This window comes from Oreochromis niloticus, linkage group LG14 (assembly GCF_001858045.2).
Source record: "Oreochromis niloticus isolate F11D_XX linkage group LG14, O_niloticus_UMD_NMBU, whole genome shotgun sequence".
Taxonomy (NCBI): domain Eukaryota; kingdom Metazoa; phylum Chordata; class Actinopteri; order Cichliformes; family Cichlidae; genus Oreochromis; species Oreochromis niloticus.
The window spans coordinates 27,515,317-27,533,487 of NC_031979.2; the positions used below are offsets into that span (position 1 = coordinate 27,515,317).

General features: G+C 40.0%; 1 protein-coding gene across 5 annotated transcripts in view; it reads right to left on the reverse strand.

Annotated features, from left to right (window-relative positions):
• Window positions 1–18,171, reverse strand: part of pitpnm3 (PITPNM family member 3) — a 97,990-nt gene that overhangs the window by 41,864 nt on the left and 37,955 nt on the right. For all 5 annotated transcript variants that reach the window (XM_025898180.1, XM_025898178.1, XM_005474744.4 and 2 more), the window contains 2 exons: window positions 899–969; window positions 551–771 (listed from right to left, as the gene is read on the reverse strand). In XM_025898180.1, coding sequence (XP_025753965.1) covers window positions 551–771; window positions 899–969 — 292 coding nt within the window. The remainder of the gene's footprint in view (window positions 1–550; window positions 772–898; window positions 970–18,171) is intronic.

Consider the following 18,171-nt stretch of genomic DNA (forward strand, 5'->3'; position numbering starts at 1 on the left):
GCCACTAGTTCATGTTGTCCTCCCATCCAAGCAGCAGAAGGCACATTATTCTATTTAAGGTGTTAAAGGCTGTGTTTCCACATAATTTATTTCCCCCAAGCAATTGTACTGGTAACTGAAAAATTCTGGTTCACTGAAAGGAATAACCCTAGGAGTTCTTAAAAGTGCCTTAGCAAGGTCTGGGTCACACGGAGCGTGAACTACAGCTTTTATTCTCATTCAGATGTGAAATTCGGTTGCACGGGCGAACATCACTCTTTCCAAAAATATCTCCTCATTTGATACTTGACTTCAGCTAACATTTTGGCACAATTTTTTTCCCCAGGTCTTCAATTTTCGGCAGATCTGGATGGTGTGAAGGCCACAGCACATGATTCACACCATTTTCACATTCATCAAACTATTCACCATGCCTCTGTGCCCTTCTCCAGTTATGTTTTTCCATTAATCTGTCACCTGTGTGGCTAAATCACCTGGATTTTATCCAGATATGCAACACTTTAAAATGTCAAGAGTAAATGAGGGCGTGTGGTTTAGCATCAGCACTTACTTGGACACCAGAGAGAAGGCTTCAGCACATACAGCTGGACATGGCACCAGCTTGATCATCACGTGTTCGGCAGCAGCTTGGAAATGCGCCCGCGTAACCTTGTCGAGCACCGAGGCCAACGTGGCCACGTCTCCAGCTTTTGTGCTGGGATCTCCGCCCGCTGTGTCCAAGATGTTTCCCCCATGCACCACAAGTATTAGCACATGGGTCTTACATTTTCTCTGCAAGGGGGGTTGAAAAAGGGACACGTTAAACAAGGGAGTGAAAGGGAGAGAAAAAATAAGGGCAACATTTTGTGAAAGGGATGAGTACTCCTAGTGAACAGAGGCTGTTTTGTAATGGTCCTACCTCTGTATCGTCCACTCCTTCAATGCTGCTCTGAGGGGCACAGCGTGGACCTCCCAGCTGGTACAGACCCTCTGTATTGGATGAGTAAAGTATAGGGGCAGGAAGTAGCAGCAAGGGAGAACGAAGGAACAAACAGAGACAGAGAAAAGGAAAGAATGGGTCACGGCAGGAGATACTTCAGCCAGACACACTAATAACAAAAGCATAAATGGATATTGATTAGTGAATATGGTCAACATTACTAAAGCCTCTTCATCTCTCTCTATTTCGACTTCAAACTGTGCAGTGGTTCAATATGCCCTGAGGCTCAAATAAAACAAGCATGAGATTCAGAGATCAGTACCAAACAGCAAACAGCAGTAGTTTTTCTGTGGCAGCATCTACAGCAAAGCATCACGTGTTATAGGATGTTGGCTTCTAAGATGCAGAAAAAAAGATGAGGGGACTGCTCTTGTTTTGTTTTTTTAATATCCACCAGTATCTCTCCCTCCCTTTTGAAGGTGCAGCATTTCTTTGGAACCTGGCCAAACTCATTACCCTCTCCGGAAGCCTCTGCATGCTGTGTCATCCTATTCCTGAGCTCTCTCCTGTCTCTCTATGTTCTCTCTCTCGGCTTAAGGCACAGCTCTGTGCTTTGCTCGCTCACTCGCTCGTTGTTTATTTGGGCCCCTCGTCTGGGACTGACTGTCATGGGAGGCTCTCACAGACTCATGCACCGTCGGCTTCCTTCTACCCAGTTCCCAGCCCACAGCCTGCCTCCAACTGCCTGCTTGTCTAGAACAGATCAGCACACACAGGGGACTCAGCATACTGCACTATTTTAGTCACAAAGTAACAGGAAATCAATGGAGTAAGTTTTTTTTTTCTTTACTGAAATAGGAAAGTAGGGTAGAAAAGTTCTTCCAAAAACCTTGAAGTATTTTCGCGTGCAAACACTGCTGAAGAGCAACATGTTGTGGAAACTGACAGCAAATACGAAACCTCAACTGCTTGACAAGAAGATGGCTGTATCTACTTGTTGATTATTCATTAATGTGTCAAACATGAGGCCACTGATATAACAACAGGTGAAGGGTGAAGAACAGTCTGGATTCAAACCGAGAACTTTCTTACTTTATTGTCCCCACAGAATGACCAAAATAAGAAATTAACTGTTGACTTTTCTGTTTCTGTCCATCAATATATGCACCAACATGTCAAACAAGCACATAAAGCTACAATTCTCAACAGCTTTTGTCTTTATTTAAATCCATCATTTTAAGCTTTGAAAAACCGGCCATTTTGTTTTTAAGACATGCATGTGTCTTAATAAAACTATGAACACCATTTAATTAATGGAACTATTTGCATTTAACATATTAGTGTGAAAGCTGGTTCAGGTCCGGACGGAGACACAAATTGAGGCTGTGTCAAGAAGGGGATCCAGCATAAAACTCTGCCAGGTCAAACATTTGGAGGTACCCCTATGGCAAGGGAGTGACTCACAAACCGACATGAATAAACCAAAACAAACCTTTTATTTTATCATAAGTAATCACAAATAGTACAAAAAAGTCCAGAACATAGATTTTAAATTCTCAACAAATACAACCACAAAGACGCAGGAGGGGATATTACCAGAGAGCCAGACACCAGGAAAACTGATGCTATAAACACAAAAAGGACTAGTCGGGGGAGTGGAAATACCTGGGATACAAGAACCAGCAACAACTAATCAGGGACAATGAGACAAGAAAAGTAAAAGTAAAGAGAAGATACAAGAGACAAATCAAATCAAAGCTAAGGCTCTAAGGTAAAAATGAAAAGCAAACTAAAATTTCTCAGAAACAGCCAGAAAACTCAAAATAACCCAAAAACCCCACAAACCATAACAATTATGCCTGATAGACGCGACCAGAAATCTTCTGGTTTAAACTTTTTTTGGTTCCCTTGACAGAAATGATGGAAAAACTTTAAGAGTAATGACTCACAAAATGTTCTACACTCACTTTCAGCAAATAAAACCTGAAGACATTTTAAGGTGAAACCACTCGAAAAATCTGACCATAGACACACTAACAGAATCTCTTGGAACAGTGTGCGAGAAATGAAAATCTTGAGTGAAACCTAGAGAAATTGGAGCAGTACCAAAAAGCGGAAAGCTGAAATAGGTTTCATTACATGTTCGCAGAATAATATCACTGTGGCTGAATGAGTGACAAAAGATTAATTTGGCTTGGGGAAAAGGAAATGTTGCAGTGACATCCAAAGCAGTTTAGATTTTTGATGTCTTAAAAAGAATAAAGCCAGTGGATCTTGATTCTCTCATATCATTTACTGATTAAACTAGATAGGACAATGACGTTGCATCCAAAAAAACATGCCAGTGTAAATAAAATCTACATCTGAAACATGAAAAATGAACTGGCTGCCAATGGGCAGCAAACAGCTGCATTCAGCAGGATGTAAAGAGAAAGACAAAGGAAAAAGCAGAGCTTCACTCCTCACCTCATCATTTGTGAAAACAGCACACATGCTGCGCTCCTCCTGGCTTCAACATTAAGTGAGGCATTTGTCTGATATGGGTGCAAACTGGCAAAATCATGTTTCTATTGGTGCAGCTCAGTGGTATAAACTTGCCTTCCTGTGGCTAAAGCTAAACCATTTTCTTCCATCTACAGCAGAATATTTTGCTGCGGGGGGTTGGGGGATTCTTACAATCTGCGTTTCTTTTTCATTTTCTTGTGTTTCTTCTCTCAGAGGTCTGAGTCCTCCCGGTCAATATGTGCTTTATGAAGCACATATTGATCTAACCTAGAAAGCACCCAGTGGGAAGTTGACAGTGCCCTAGTTCAGTGGCATCGTGGCCATTTCCAGTGGCTCTAAGCCCAGGCAGGCACACACTAACAGCAGGCGAACAGAGAGCGTCAATGCATCTGTTGTCATACTGAGATATTTCATAAGTTATCTATGAGAGACGGAAAGGAAAATTGACCTAAGGAACAGGGTTGCGAAGATGAGAACAGCTCTACAGAAAAAAATCTCCAAGAGCTGAAAGTGAAAGGTTGAAATACTGACATATTGATCTCTGTCAGGATGCCCCTTGTGTGTCATTCTGTCAGTGTAACTATGATTTAAAATGTCATTGTCTATAAAATGGTGGCTTCTTTTTGTCTCATTTATCACCTTGGATTTAGCAGATGGAAGGAAAACAAAAGCAGCAGGATGAGACTAACTTCCAGACAACAGAGTTATAGCTTCCCCAGGGTCTATGAAAATGGCAAAACGCACTCAAAGTTTCCTGTCTGTTGGAGTGTGATTCAATTCATTAGAGTTCCAGTATCATGGTGAATTATCTGTGTTCCTGCAAAGACGCGAACAGAAAACAGAAGCATTTTTCCTTCCCACAAAAGATTTTTGCCTTTACATCTTTGATTTAACAAGATACACTATAGACTCAAGCAGCAAGACAAAATGTGTGATACAGAGCAAAGCTGGTTAAACTTGTAATTTATTATGAGCAGGTTGTACTAAACAGGTGTGGGAGAATAATCCACAAAGAGTGCATTAAAAAACAAACATTTAACTTAAACTTGCAAGTGCATTTTCAACATAAAACCTACACTGACATATTATGACTGCATAGAATTTTTAGGGTGAATGTTGCAAGCAGTATAACGTTCGCCACAGCATCTCCAGACTCTTTCACATCTCTGTCACATATTCTCAGTGTGAACCTCCTCTAACCTGTGAAGAGAATGGGTTACATGTTGCACACCTGCCAGGTCTGGTGTTCTCTAGCGAATGCCAATCGAGCTGCATGACACATGGCTGTGAGAGCAGTCTGACTAAACTCATTCTAGCTGCTTAGTCAGAAAGATGGACATGAATAGCCGACTGGAGGTCATGTTGGGGGGGCTGTAGCTCAGGTGGTAGAGCAGGTCACCTACTAACTGGAAGGTTGGTGGTTTAATCCCTGTCTGCTCCAGTCTGCATGCCAAATATCATTGGGTGACCCCATGTGATGCATCCATTGTAGTATGAATGTGTGTGAATGTTAGATGGGTGAATGAGGCAAGTTGTCTAAAGCGCTTTGAGTACTCCGAGTAGAAAGGGCTATATGAGAACCAGTCCTTTAACCATTTATCATGTTGTAGGCCTCCGTCAGTGCTCCTCCTGTTTCCCCTCACACAAAGCAGGTGCTTGCTGGTGCCCTTCTACGGCCTTGTCCAGCTCATCTCATGTAATATCTCTTCGACACTCTTGAAACTGTGCTGGGAGACACAGCTGAACCTCTTGCAATGGCACGTATGAATGTGCCATCCTGGAAAAGCTAGAGTACCTGTGCGACCTGAATGAACTGCATGTACCATCTCATACTACCAGTAGCTACAAGAACACTAGCAGGAAAAAACACCTGTAGCCCAAAACCTATAAAATCCTTCCCTTCGTGGCCACCTATCTGCTTCTCCCTGTTATCACTTTCATTTGCACCAGAGCAGCAGAAACAGATTCATCCTTCGGTGATCTGGGTCAATCTTCTTAAGTTTAAATGACTTTATGTTCTACTGCGATGGTCGAATCTTCCCTTGACTTTTCAGGAGTGTAATTATTTGAAAATGAATAAAAATGATACATGCTCCTTTTAGTTTTTTTTCTTTCTGTTTCAAATAAAAATGTCAGACATTTGAAGGGAAAGGGATAATTCTCTGTTGATTCAGTGTGTGACCCTTCGCATAGTTGTTCAACCCACTAATATGAAAATCTGTTTGACAGCATCAGTTGTATCAGGAAAAATGATTGACAAACCACCAGCACAGCAGCTCACTTCACAACAGATTTCAAGCTCTCGTTCAAGTGAATATAAAATATGAAAATGTAAATTGAAAAGCTTGATGGAAGGGTATTTTTTCTGAAAAAAAAAAAAGCTCTTAAATAAAGAATACCATCCAGAGAAGCTGTGCTGCTGCTTGGTGGCATTTATTTGTTATCACTGGACTTGGTTGTGTGCCTCACAAGATACAGATTTCGACTTATTCATGATGCAGCTGCTCAAATTCTACCCAAGATTTGAAAAAAGAGGATCATATCACTCCAGTTACTCCATAACCTCTGCTGGCTATGAACTGCTTTCAGAAAACATTTTAGGATTTTCCTCCTGGTAGATAAAGCTTTTAATATCTTTCCTTCTCTCAGCCTACATTGTTAATAGACCCCTAAGGTCACACGATGTTTCTGTCCTTAACAGATCCAGAGCATTTCAACATTTTTTCTGTGGCGAAATTTAAGCTGCTGAGAGAGACATTTATATACATGAGGCAAATAAATCATGCGTAACTTTGTAAGTCCTCACTATGTGTTTATTTGGATGAATGCTGTCTCGTAACTGGGTGAACAACCCCTTCTGACCTCTGGCACAGTATAGGCATGCTAACAAACTCAGCCATCTGTTCAGCGCCGCTGGCATCAGGGTCTGCTTTGTTGCCCTACTGAGAAAATACTCGAGGGGACCCCACCAGTCCTGCTGCACGACAAACCTGCTGACCAAACACATCAGCATACACACGCGCACATCCCATACGACTGTGCAGTTTATATACACTGACTGCAACCATCAAATGCACTCACAATCTGTCCCTAACAACCCCAGCTGCTCCCAATCTACATGACATTTCTGCTGTACAGCAACACACGCTAATGCAGAAATCTACAGCACACAGAAGTGAGGAAGTAGAAGCTACTTAGTACTCACAACAAAACCCAAGCGTAGGAGACTTTGAATATAATCTATTTATTATTCTGTTTAGAATTTGCATTTGTATTATTCTGCCAAATCCAAAGGAAAAAACGTTTACAAATATACCCAGAAATATATCGAAATATACTGATAATGAGCAGCGTTGAAGACCAGTAAACAAGTCCACGACTAGTGGGGTAAATCTAAGTACTATGTGTACTTTAGGCATGTGCATATACACTGGATCCATAAGTATTTGATCAATGACACTTTCTGCCTCTGTACATCACCACAGTGGACTTTCTAGTACAGGGTTGGACTCCCTTTACATTCAGAACTGCCTTAAGTTTTCATGGTATGGATTCAATAAAGTGCTGGAAACATTCCTCAGAGATTTTAGTTGAAACTGACATGACAGCATCATACAGTTACTGCAGATTTGTCAGCTGCATATCCATGATGTGACCCTTCTGTTCTACCATATCCCAAAAATTCCCCACTGGATTCCGATCTGGTGACTGTGGAGGCCATTTTAGTACAGTGAACTCACCATCATGTGACTTGGTGCATTATCCTGCTTGAAGCAGCCATCAAAAGATGGCACGGTGGTCATAAAGAGATGAATGTGGTCAGCAACAATACCCAGGTAGGCTGTGCTGTTGAAACAATGCTCAGTTGGTACTAAAGGGCCCAAAGTGTGCCAAGAAAATATCCCCACACTATTAAACCATCAGCAGCCTGAGCCATTGATACAAAGCAGAAACGATACATGCTTTCATGTTATTTATGCAAATTCTGACCCTGAGAGCTGTGCAGATTTGGAGCGGACAGCAGCCATGTGACGCTATCCAGACGAATGTTTCCATTTCCTTGTTAACTGTTAAAACATGCATACAGTCTTACAATGATGCTCAGGGTAACAGCAACAAAAACTAACTTTATTGTGGAGAAAAAATCTTCACAAAAATTAATATACTGTACTCTATTTTTGTCATACACTGTTAAGCTCTTAGTTTCTTGGAATGTTAAGCGGCAGGAAATAAAGGCTACGTGCCACATAAACATTTATGGCAACACCCGATTAACATTTCTAAGCAGTTGAAATCTATGTGGAGCTGAGTGACAGGTGTGGTGTACTGCTTGGGTTTCTTCCTTCCTATTTCATATCTTCGTTCTCGCTCCTGCTCGCTCTTCCTTTTACCCCCTCTCCTTCCCCCCCGTGGGGCTCCAGGCTGCGACAGTGTTGTCTGAGTGTGATTATCTGTTCTCCATGTGCGATCACACAGCCTTCCTTGCTTCATATCCTGTCAGACAAGCATGCTCATATGCACACATCTGCAGGCTGCATGCACATAGATACACACACACATACAGATAAACAATTTTCACAGGCGTGAAAGTACAAATAGACACAGAAATAGAGACACAAAGGTGCCTTTGTTAACAAAAGCATGATAACAACTGAATGCCTTTAAACTTTGTAGAGATGAGACTCTGGCTCATTAGCCACCTAGATCACCTCCTGTTTGTCTATGAAGTCCTCTCCATGGTCCAGCTCCATTTTACATGCCCAACATCTTGTACTCTACTTCCAGGTCCCTCTGGTCAGCTGATTGGACCACAGTCAGAAGCATCCAATCTAGATTTAAACTCAGAGGAGACTGTGGGTTCTCAGCATTCCCCTCACATTCAAACCTGCCCATTTTCCACTGAGTTTTTAAAACTAGACTTAAAATGTATTTTTAGTCTTTCTAATTTGGTCCTGTACATTTGTTTGCCACAACTGTATATGTTTAGCACCTACTGGCACTTTATTATTTTTACTTAATTCTCATCTGTTCTCTTGTTTTTATCCATTCTGTCTGTTGAACAGCACTTTTTTCAATGTGTGTTGTTTTTAAATGTGCTTTATAAATAATTTCAAGGTTGAGAATATTAAATTGCTAAAACCTTCAACTGCTAAAGAGCCACAATTTTATCCTGCAGCACAACTGTCTCCATTAAACTAAAAGTCTCTTTTTTTCTGACATGAATAGACGTAAACCCAGCTTTGTAACTAACAAATACGCAGCTTTGAGATTTGTTTTTTTTCCCAAGCTAGAGGAAATAGCAAGGACAGACAAGACCAAGCACTCAGCCATTCACCTGATAAATAAAACGGCTTTTCTTGTCATCTCATTCCTGACATGCGTAAACTAGCGGACCATATTCGTCCAGGACAACCACACAGACTGTTCACATATGTAAAGAAACCAACATGTGTCTATTATTAGGTCAGCCAGGAAGCTTCCCCAATGGAGATCTGTGTCAGGTGGCTAATTTGTGCAATTTCTGAGCTGGTCAGTAGCAAACAAACCATTTTTACTTTGACATGGGCAACTGCTTTGTGGGATAATTTCATTATTTTTGTCCTAATTAATTATGTTGGTCCAATGACTGAAAATACCAAAGTTTTTTTTTTCTTTAAGGTCAGAGATTGTATTATAAATATCTCACTCCTGCATCTTTTTTTTAAAATTTGTTTCATTATTCTACAGTAATTGCTTTTGTCTTCCCAGTGTCTATGCTTCTCTTTGCAATTTTGTTTTCAGAGAAAGACAAAAACATTAATTTAATGGGAATTAAAGCAAGAGTGACATTGTGCCTATCCAAGCATCGTGTGTTAAAAATGACTGCGGGGAGGCATGGGTAGAATACAGATGAGCCTCAGACCTTAAATTTATGTTTTCTGTCTCACTCTGTGTGTTTTCTGAAAAGAGCTCCAGGGTGCATTCACAAAAGAGAGCCGTGGTGCTCCACAGAAAACGGAAAATCATTCTCCCATTCAATATATTTCTCTCCAGGTCACTTGGTGTGGAATTATATTTCCACCGTATATTATGTAGCCAGAAAAACATCATCTGTGGCTGGTTATTTGGTAGGGCTTATCACTTAGTCATCTCTACCAAAGTGTTTGATGTAGCAATTTCAGCTAATGTTATCCCAGCTTGGCACCACACGCCAAGAAAGCAGCCAAGTCGGAGTCAGTCACTTTTGTTTATCAAGCAGCCCATATTTTTTCAAAAAAAGATCACTTATGTAATGTGGCTATTTCAGGTCTGACTGTATTATACCTTATTAGTCAGTGAAAGAAGTGGAAAAACACAGGAATGAAAGGAACACAGCATAAATATACAGATAATAATCTTTGCATAGTAAACAGATGGGAAGTATGAAAGATGCTGGAGCGGTGGCCGATGTGCGATCACAGCATCTTACCGAGCAGAGATGAAGAAAGAGTGCAGAGGAGAATAAGGGGCAGTTGTGCTCCAGGCATTCCTCTCTGTTGCTGAGGTTTTCATCACTGTAAGTCACCTCTACTGCAAGAGAAAGTGTTTATAGGAGCCAGTGGCTTGTGGAGTAATGAAAGTAGGAAGAAAAGAGAGGGAATAAAAGAACATGATGAGGCTTATGGAATGAATGGGCAAGGAAACTGTGGAGAAATATAAGACGGAAAGAGCCAGCTATGTTTTTGAGAAAACAGAAACCGATGGAGATTAAAGGGCAGTGGATGTCAGCTCAACTGCTAAAAAGACTGACTGACAATAGTCCAGCTGCCACTTTATGTTTTCCTGATTATCACAGATTTTAATTGATAATAAAATCCCACAGGAAACAAACCACAACACAACAATGTGATTCAGCCTTCTTCTTAGGTTTTATTAAAAACCACTGACAGTAAATCACCAGCAATGAGGTGATTAAACAAATGGGTAGCTGTAGCAGCTACAGTTATTAGTGACTCATTTACCTGGTATGAGAGTTGATAATTACAGCACAGTAAATCTTCCACAGAAGACAATTTGGACATGTTTACATGTTTTTGAAGGATTGATTTGGATGTGCTAATGCCCAAATGTGTCGGATGTTATACACTTAATCCACAACAACACTTGTAATGTAGCTTGCACCCAACACTGACTTTCCCCCCAATAGCATGGATTTTTATACTCTCCTCACTAATTGCTTTGGTTCATCCAACTGTGCTTCACAACTTTATTGTTTTGGTTCACTCTCTCCGCTCTCCTCGGCATCATTTATGGCCACAATTAAAATCACAGTGAACAAGTTGCACAGAAAACAAACACAGAAACTATGACCACTTAAAAATCAAAGAATATTATTTAGGAGAGGATGCAAAAACAAAATCCTTTCAAATTCTTTTCCCAAGTAGTCATGCAAGTTATGTGGCCGAGTCATGTTGATTTCAATGACTTGCATGTTTCATTTTGCTGCCCTTGTGAAGTGTGCTGTAATAAAGATACTGACAAAGGCTTTGTCTTATAGAGATATTACACCAAATGTCACCTACTGATTCTTAACAAGTTGATTAAAAACATTTTTCAGGCCTCTTCTGTAAATAAACTGTTTTGTAGACACCACTTACAAATTACTTTCCAGCAAAAATGATTCAAATATCAACATTATCTCCTGAGTCGAAACTGACGCTGTGCATCATGATGGCAAAAATGATGGTTTTACATAAAAGTAGAAATTTCAGCTCTCTATTACAAAACAAGAAACACAAACGCTGTTTGGATTATTGCAATTTATTTGATGAAAACATTGTCAAGAAACGACTTCCACACAGTGCACACAGGCTCCACAGACTAGCATTACTAGTTGCCTGCCATCCCTTTATCCATCCCTCCATCACTCCCTTATTCAGGGTTTCTGGGACGCCACTCTAAGCAGAGATCCCAAGACCTTCCCTTACTATCCACTTCCTCCAGCTTATCCATAGGGACAGCAAGGCATTCCTAAGCCAGCTGAAAGATATAATCTCTCCAGCATGTCCTGGGTCTCCCCCGGGGCCTCCTCTTGGTATGACATCTTGCCACCTCAAATGACTCTTTTCAGTGTGGAGGAGTAGCACCTCTACTCCTGAGTCCCTCCTGAATGGCTGAGCTCCTGACCTTATCTCTAAGAGAGAACCCAGCCACTCATTTCTGATGCCTGTATCCACAACCTCATTCTTTCAGTCCCTAAACGGAGTTTGTGACCACAGGTGAGGGTAGGAACTTAGATTGACAACATTTATCCCATTTATTACCTGGGTTCAAGCATTTTGAGATGACAGTCCTGTGTGATATCAGCCAACCATTTGCACATATCTACAGCTCAATCACCATGTTGATCACTTACTTCAGTAGGATAAGAAATGGTCTCTAGAGTCGGAGGTCTTCCTCTTTCATTTTGTTCTTCTTGATAAAAGGATAATACAAATACAAATTTCCCTTGCTAAAAAAGCAAAGGACATCCAGGGGACACTGAGGTAGCGAGTCAAGCTCAAGGAACTACCTTTCAAGTCATTTCTGCTGTTTTATTAGTTTTTTTCTTTCTTTTTTTACCCCCCTATGTCTGCCATGGGGACACTCCATAACTTGAGATGTTAAAATGTCAACCATTTACTTCAGAGTCTATTTGGATTTACTCAATAACCTTATTACATTAACCTTATATTGTAGCTCTCACTCCATGCTTTCTGTTTACTATCATATCCATTCAAACCTAATAAAGGCATCAAATGAAAAACGTATTTTTATGCACCGCAATATTACCTGCTGGCAATCATAATTCATTTTACAGATATATTTGTATCTAACCTTGTTGTTTCGATAGTTCTTTTTCTGCTTCGATCACTTTTGCAAAAATTAAATTGACATCTTTAATGCTCCTGTGCCCCCCACAAGCAGATTGCAAACTATTAAACCATGCAGAATCTTACCAGGCATGTGCACACTTTTATGCAGCACGAGTAATGGAGAGTGTTTTCGTGTTGAGTATGTTTGACGTAAAGAGTGAGTGGAAGAGAGAGAGAATGTAATTACAAATGTCCCCAGAAAATTAAAATAACATTCTCAACTGCAGTCTCTCAACGAAAAAATGTTCTCTATTTACTTCCCCTCTTATAGGCTCTGTGGAACAAGATGTCATAGATATAGTCTGAAAGTATGTTTCATGGAAAGCATATGTGCGCAATATTATTATTGCTTACACACATGCCCTCAGTCATTCATGCAACCAAAATTGAAAGAACATGTGACAAAGCTTCTGATTTCATTAAAGCAGGGCCGTGTAAATTGTGCCACTTTTCTATTTGGCAGGGACACTTGCAGTGCTTCAGACATGACTCAGTGTTTTCTCAGTTCAGCCTCTCAAAGAATGCAAAGACTGCAGCTTAAGACCTTCAAGGATTTAATGTACTGTACTTCTAATAATGCACTGAAGGCAACATATCCCTCGTCGCCTACAGTATAGCTGGGCTATTTTCTTTATCAGACACTAAGTATACTTAAATTTTTATAAATTGCAGATGTGTCTACCAGCTTCAGGATCAGAAACTGACATTACTGAAGTAATGGTGCATAAAGAAAGTGCTTTTTTATCTGACTTCTATGAGCTAAGATCTGAAAGACTTACATCAGCTGACAGCAATGGCAGCTGGAAGCGATCACTACATAATCCTCCTGTCGTGCCCAATCAACAACTCTCTCTAGTCTCCTTCCAGTTCTACAGCTAGATAACCAGATATGTTCCTGTGGGGTGTGCAAATATGCAATTTTAGCTGTTCACAAACAGTCATACAAACGTCATCATGTCTCAGTGTCAAGCTGTTCAAATCCGATAAAAGGGTTAAAATCAAGATTCTCAAGCTCAGAACATCATTAACCAACCCAGGATTAAACTTGGTTAAAACCAATTCCCTCCATGACTAACAGCAATATTGGAAAACACAAAGTTATACTTCTATTTGATGTTGTATGTCATCCCCCTTCCCTTTACTTCAAGTTCCTCTCTGAGACATTTTATCCGATTACTCATAAAGTAATCTGTGTCAGTGATCATGTGCAGATGTTTAAAATTATAGACTTCTCTACAAATGCAAATAAATTCACTCAGATATAATCACACTTATGATATTGTGATATATGTACCAGAAATTAAACTTTTAATTATTTCCAAAATAATGCTTGTTTTTTAAAGTCATTAGATGTATGCTGTATAATCATTCTACAATTGAAACACAGCAGTTAAATAAAATCCTTAAAAGTCCAAAATTACCATGACATTCATGCCCACAATTAGTGTATGTAATCTTCTGACCACAACTATATCTCCAGGCTTGCCTTCTTTCAACAATGCAATATTGTCACAGTTAAGAAAATCCTTACAGCATGTTCTGATTGCTCCCTGAAAAGCTTTCAGCTTGTGCAAAATGCCGCAGAGGTCATAGTTCTCTCATATTACCGTCTCTTCATTGGATCTCTGTTATATCCAGAATTTAATTTAAAATCCCTCCTCTAACATAAAGTTTTAAATGATCAGTCCCATCATATCTTAAAGACCTCATGGTACCATATTATCACAATACAGCACTTTGTCCTCAGAGTCTGGCTGATTTGTGAGTTTCCAAAAGTAAAATGGGAGGCAGAGCCTTCAGCGATCAGGACGCGCTCCTCGTGAGTTTGGGCTCAGGAAACAGACACCCTCTCTCCTTTTATTACTGGGCTCTAAACTTTCCTTTTTGCTTTTAACTTTAGCTCATGTGACCCTGAACAATCCTTTAATTAGACTCAGGCTGTTGGAGAATTGCCCAGGATGCACTGAGCTCCTCTCTTCTAATTTCCTCTTTCACTCCCCATGCATTTATATGCCACAACTGCATGTCATTTCCATATTTTATACTTCCTCCTCTTTGTCCGTGCTCTCTTTAGATCTTTCTGCAGGTATCTCTGGCTCAAGTGTTGTCTCCCCTTTCTTTCTCGTCACCAGAACCGTGGTGACCGCACTCCAAGCTCTTCATGTTAAAAGGGAGTTTTGACTTTTGACTTGCAACTATCCCTAGGTGCTTAATGCCTAAAAAAGGAAACTGACAAGCTGACTTTCTCTTTTATTATAGTTTAAGATATTTTCCTCTATTCACTGGCCACTTTATTAGAATCACATGTTCAGCTGCTCATTAAATCAAATATCTAATCAGCAAAATCACACAGCAGAAACTCAATGCATTTAGGAATGTAGACTCGGAATAGATGACCTGCTGAAGTTCAAACTCAGCATCAGAATGGGGAAGAAAGGCGATTCATGTGACTTGAACGTGGCTGCTGGTGCCAGACCTGCTGATCTCAGTATTTGAGGATCCGATCTGCTGATCTACTGGGATTTTCATGCACAGCCATCTCTAGGGTTTAGGAAGAATGGTCCAAAAAAAGGAAAACAAAAAAAACCATCCAGTGAGCAGCAATTTTCTGAGTGAAAATGCTTTGTTGATGCATGAGATCAGAGCAGAATCACCAGACTGTTTTCAGCTGATAAGAAGGCAACATGATTTAAATGTATGCAGACGAGCGTCTCTGAAAGCACAACATTCAAACTGTGAAGAAGGTGGTCTAGAGCAACAGAAGACCACACCAGGTACCTGGGATGATGAGCCTTGAAGAACACAACTTGGATCCACGTGGATCCATCCTGCTTTGTATCAGTGGTTTAGGCTGCTCGCGGTGGGGGTGTAATGGAGTGACGGACATTTCCTTCACATAATTTTGGCTCCGTAATACAAATTCAGCATTGTTTAAATGCAACAGCCAACATGAGTGGTGTTGTTGACACGTCCATCTTCTGATGGCTGCTTCCAGCATGATAAGACATGTCACAAAGCTCTAATCACCTCAAACTGGTTTCTTGAACATGACAATGAGTTCATTGTACTCAAATGGCTTCCACAGTCAACAGATCTCGACCCAATAGGCAAACGGTTATCCAACAAGCTACCGAAAGGGGTACATAAAGTGGCCAGTGAGTGTATATAGTCATGTGTGGAAATTTAATTAAAGTACACTAAAGTTCCCATCTTCATAGATTCTACAGGAATCTCTCACAAAGAACAACAGCTCGGTTCAGTGATCCGTATTTAGCCAGGAGTCAAAGAGAATGATGGATGGCAGTGGCACAGGAAAATAAATGATATAAACCTTTAACAAATAAGACAGATCTTAAATCATTTACTTTGACGAAAACAGACTGCTAACATTACCGTGACACTCCAAATAGTACTGCAACAATGAGCTCTTCACGTGTCATGACTAGTTTAGTAAGAGGTCTGTTGATCTGTGAGGGGGTGTAAAGAAGACATCATTTTATATATAATTCTCCAGTTACCACCACATGACTTGGGTACAGCTTTCCTGCAGGAGCAGCTTCTTTCATCTCTGCAGGACCAGGCTGCACCCCCACTGAACTGCACTGATTAAAAGCATCCACTCCAGTTTGTCAAACCTCAGAAATGACCTTTGCAAAGAGGGCCAGTCCATTTCTGAGTAAACAAGACCAAGAAAAAAGAGTGCCATGCTATAAGCGTGTGCTATCTGCATAGAAAATTTAATCGTATTGTGTATTGTAAATATCTACACTGTGTTTTGCCCACAGCTAACCAGATGAACATTTTCTATGGATCTTAATTTATTTTTATTACATGTTAATAAGTAAATTCCTGCACTTAACCTTCAAATATATAACCATATTATAGTTTTGTTTTTTGTTTTTTAAAAGGTTAAAAAACATTGACATCAATTTACACCTGAAGGCCTCTGAATTTCATCTCAATTCATTCCCTTCCGTTCTATTAAAAACCACTGATGTGGATAAATCCCTGAACTGATTTATGATCTTTGAAGGCACACACTGAACTTGTCTTTTTGTCTGAAAAATACTGTAGCGTTAAATCTCTGGGCAATATGTAATTCATTACAGTGGTTAGATAATCACGCAGTAGAGTTTCACAAAAGAACGTAATCAAATACATTTCTCACAGGGAGAATTTTTTTAGACGAACCACTCGATCTGAAGTCTGCACTGAGGTCTGAATATGAAAACAGTTGAAAAATCATCTTCCTCCTGTCAGTACTCTTTGTTTCATAAATATTTATGCTGCTGCGTACTGGGAGAGCATCTTTTTATTTTCTGAAAACACAAAGAATGTAGATGTAGACATTCATTGATTTTCTCGATTATGAAAAAAAAAAAAAAAAAGCTCATTCGCTAAGAAAAATTCAAGAAAAAGTCTTTTGATCCAAAAATAAAGTACAGCAGTTCCTGTGTTAATCCTGAGGACCTTGAAGTGAAAGCACAAGGGAAGGGTAGACGTAAAACTAAGCAGAAAAGAAAGAAAATGGTAAATCTTTCAAATCAAAGGAAGTTCTGTTCATTGAAATGTAATAAAAATGTTCCTGTATGTACTTTTTTCTGCCTCATTAACTCTTATTTCCTGTGAGGATGCGCCGGATAAGAAGAAAGTACAAAGAATCCGACATATATGAGCTCAAGCCATCCATGGTCTTGTTTAAAATTTAGCGACAGTCTTGAATAGAACTGAAAAAAATATTAGAACGTTGCTGCTTGTAAAGAATTGTGTTTTATCAGATGCTTTGCATGCATACAAACAAACTGCGGAGCACAAAGAATGAACGCAGATATGCACGTTTCATGCTCAGTGATTTTTTTTCCCACAGGCATCAAAGTACATATCTCTGCCAGCCTCATGTTTATTAGCTGCTTTCAAAATATTCTTGTTATCTAACTGATCAATTACAAAATATTCACCACATGTAAGGTAGCCTCACCCGGTCTCTTCCACTTTAAATTATGCCTTGGACTGTGTAGGAGGTTGTTTTCTCAAGTGGTTTTGATGTAGAAGCTTTAACCTAAGTTAATCACCCTTTCCGATATTAGGCTGGTATCAAAGAACTCAGTGTAATGTGAAGCGGTCACTGGTAATAACATAATCTCTGTAAACATATTTCTGCATAAAACCATGTAGACTGTGTAGGCAATGGACAACACATACTACATTTGCTCCCACAGCTCTCTGGTTTCTGTTTGTAGACATTTTGTAGCTACAGTACTGAGCAATTCTGTCTGTGCATTCTAATGCAGTCCATGTAGAGAGCAGAAGAAGAACGCACTGGTCAAAATACAATCTCTACTACTGTCTATTGTCTTGTCAGACAGTTTGCTTTTTATTAGCTGTTTTAATTAAAACCACATGTATACTCAAACGGGAAATACTGACCGGCATGTGGAGCACAAGTGTTGACCTGGACATCAACATTATCCATTGTCTAAACATCCGCTGGCTTCATCAAAGCCCTCTAAACGTTGTTTGCTGTCCTTAGCAGCTTAAGATACCAGACAATAGCTGATGTTTTCCCAGATTGATTGAATAATACAGTGATGTGAACTCTGGAGGTCTGTCCAGCTTTAAACCTGTGTTTCTTTATTGTTGTTATAATTTTGAGTTACAGTGGAGGACAAACAAAGCTTAAGTTATTTTCACACATTCTCTGCATCCCTGAACTTCTCTATGACTTACCTGACAGATGTGCCCAGATCGGACATTAGCCAATGTTTTACCTGCCAGGTCCGTGTGATGTCAGATTAACCTGATGCATTCACTGCTAGTGAGTAAGTCTTATATTTGCTGCCTGGTGCACATTCAGGTCTCTCTCTCTCACCTCCT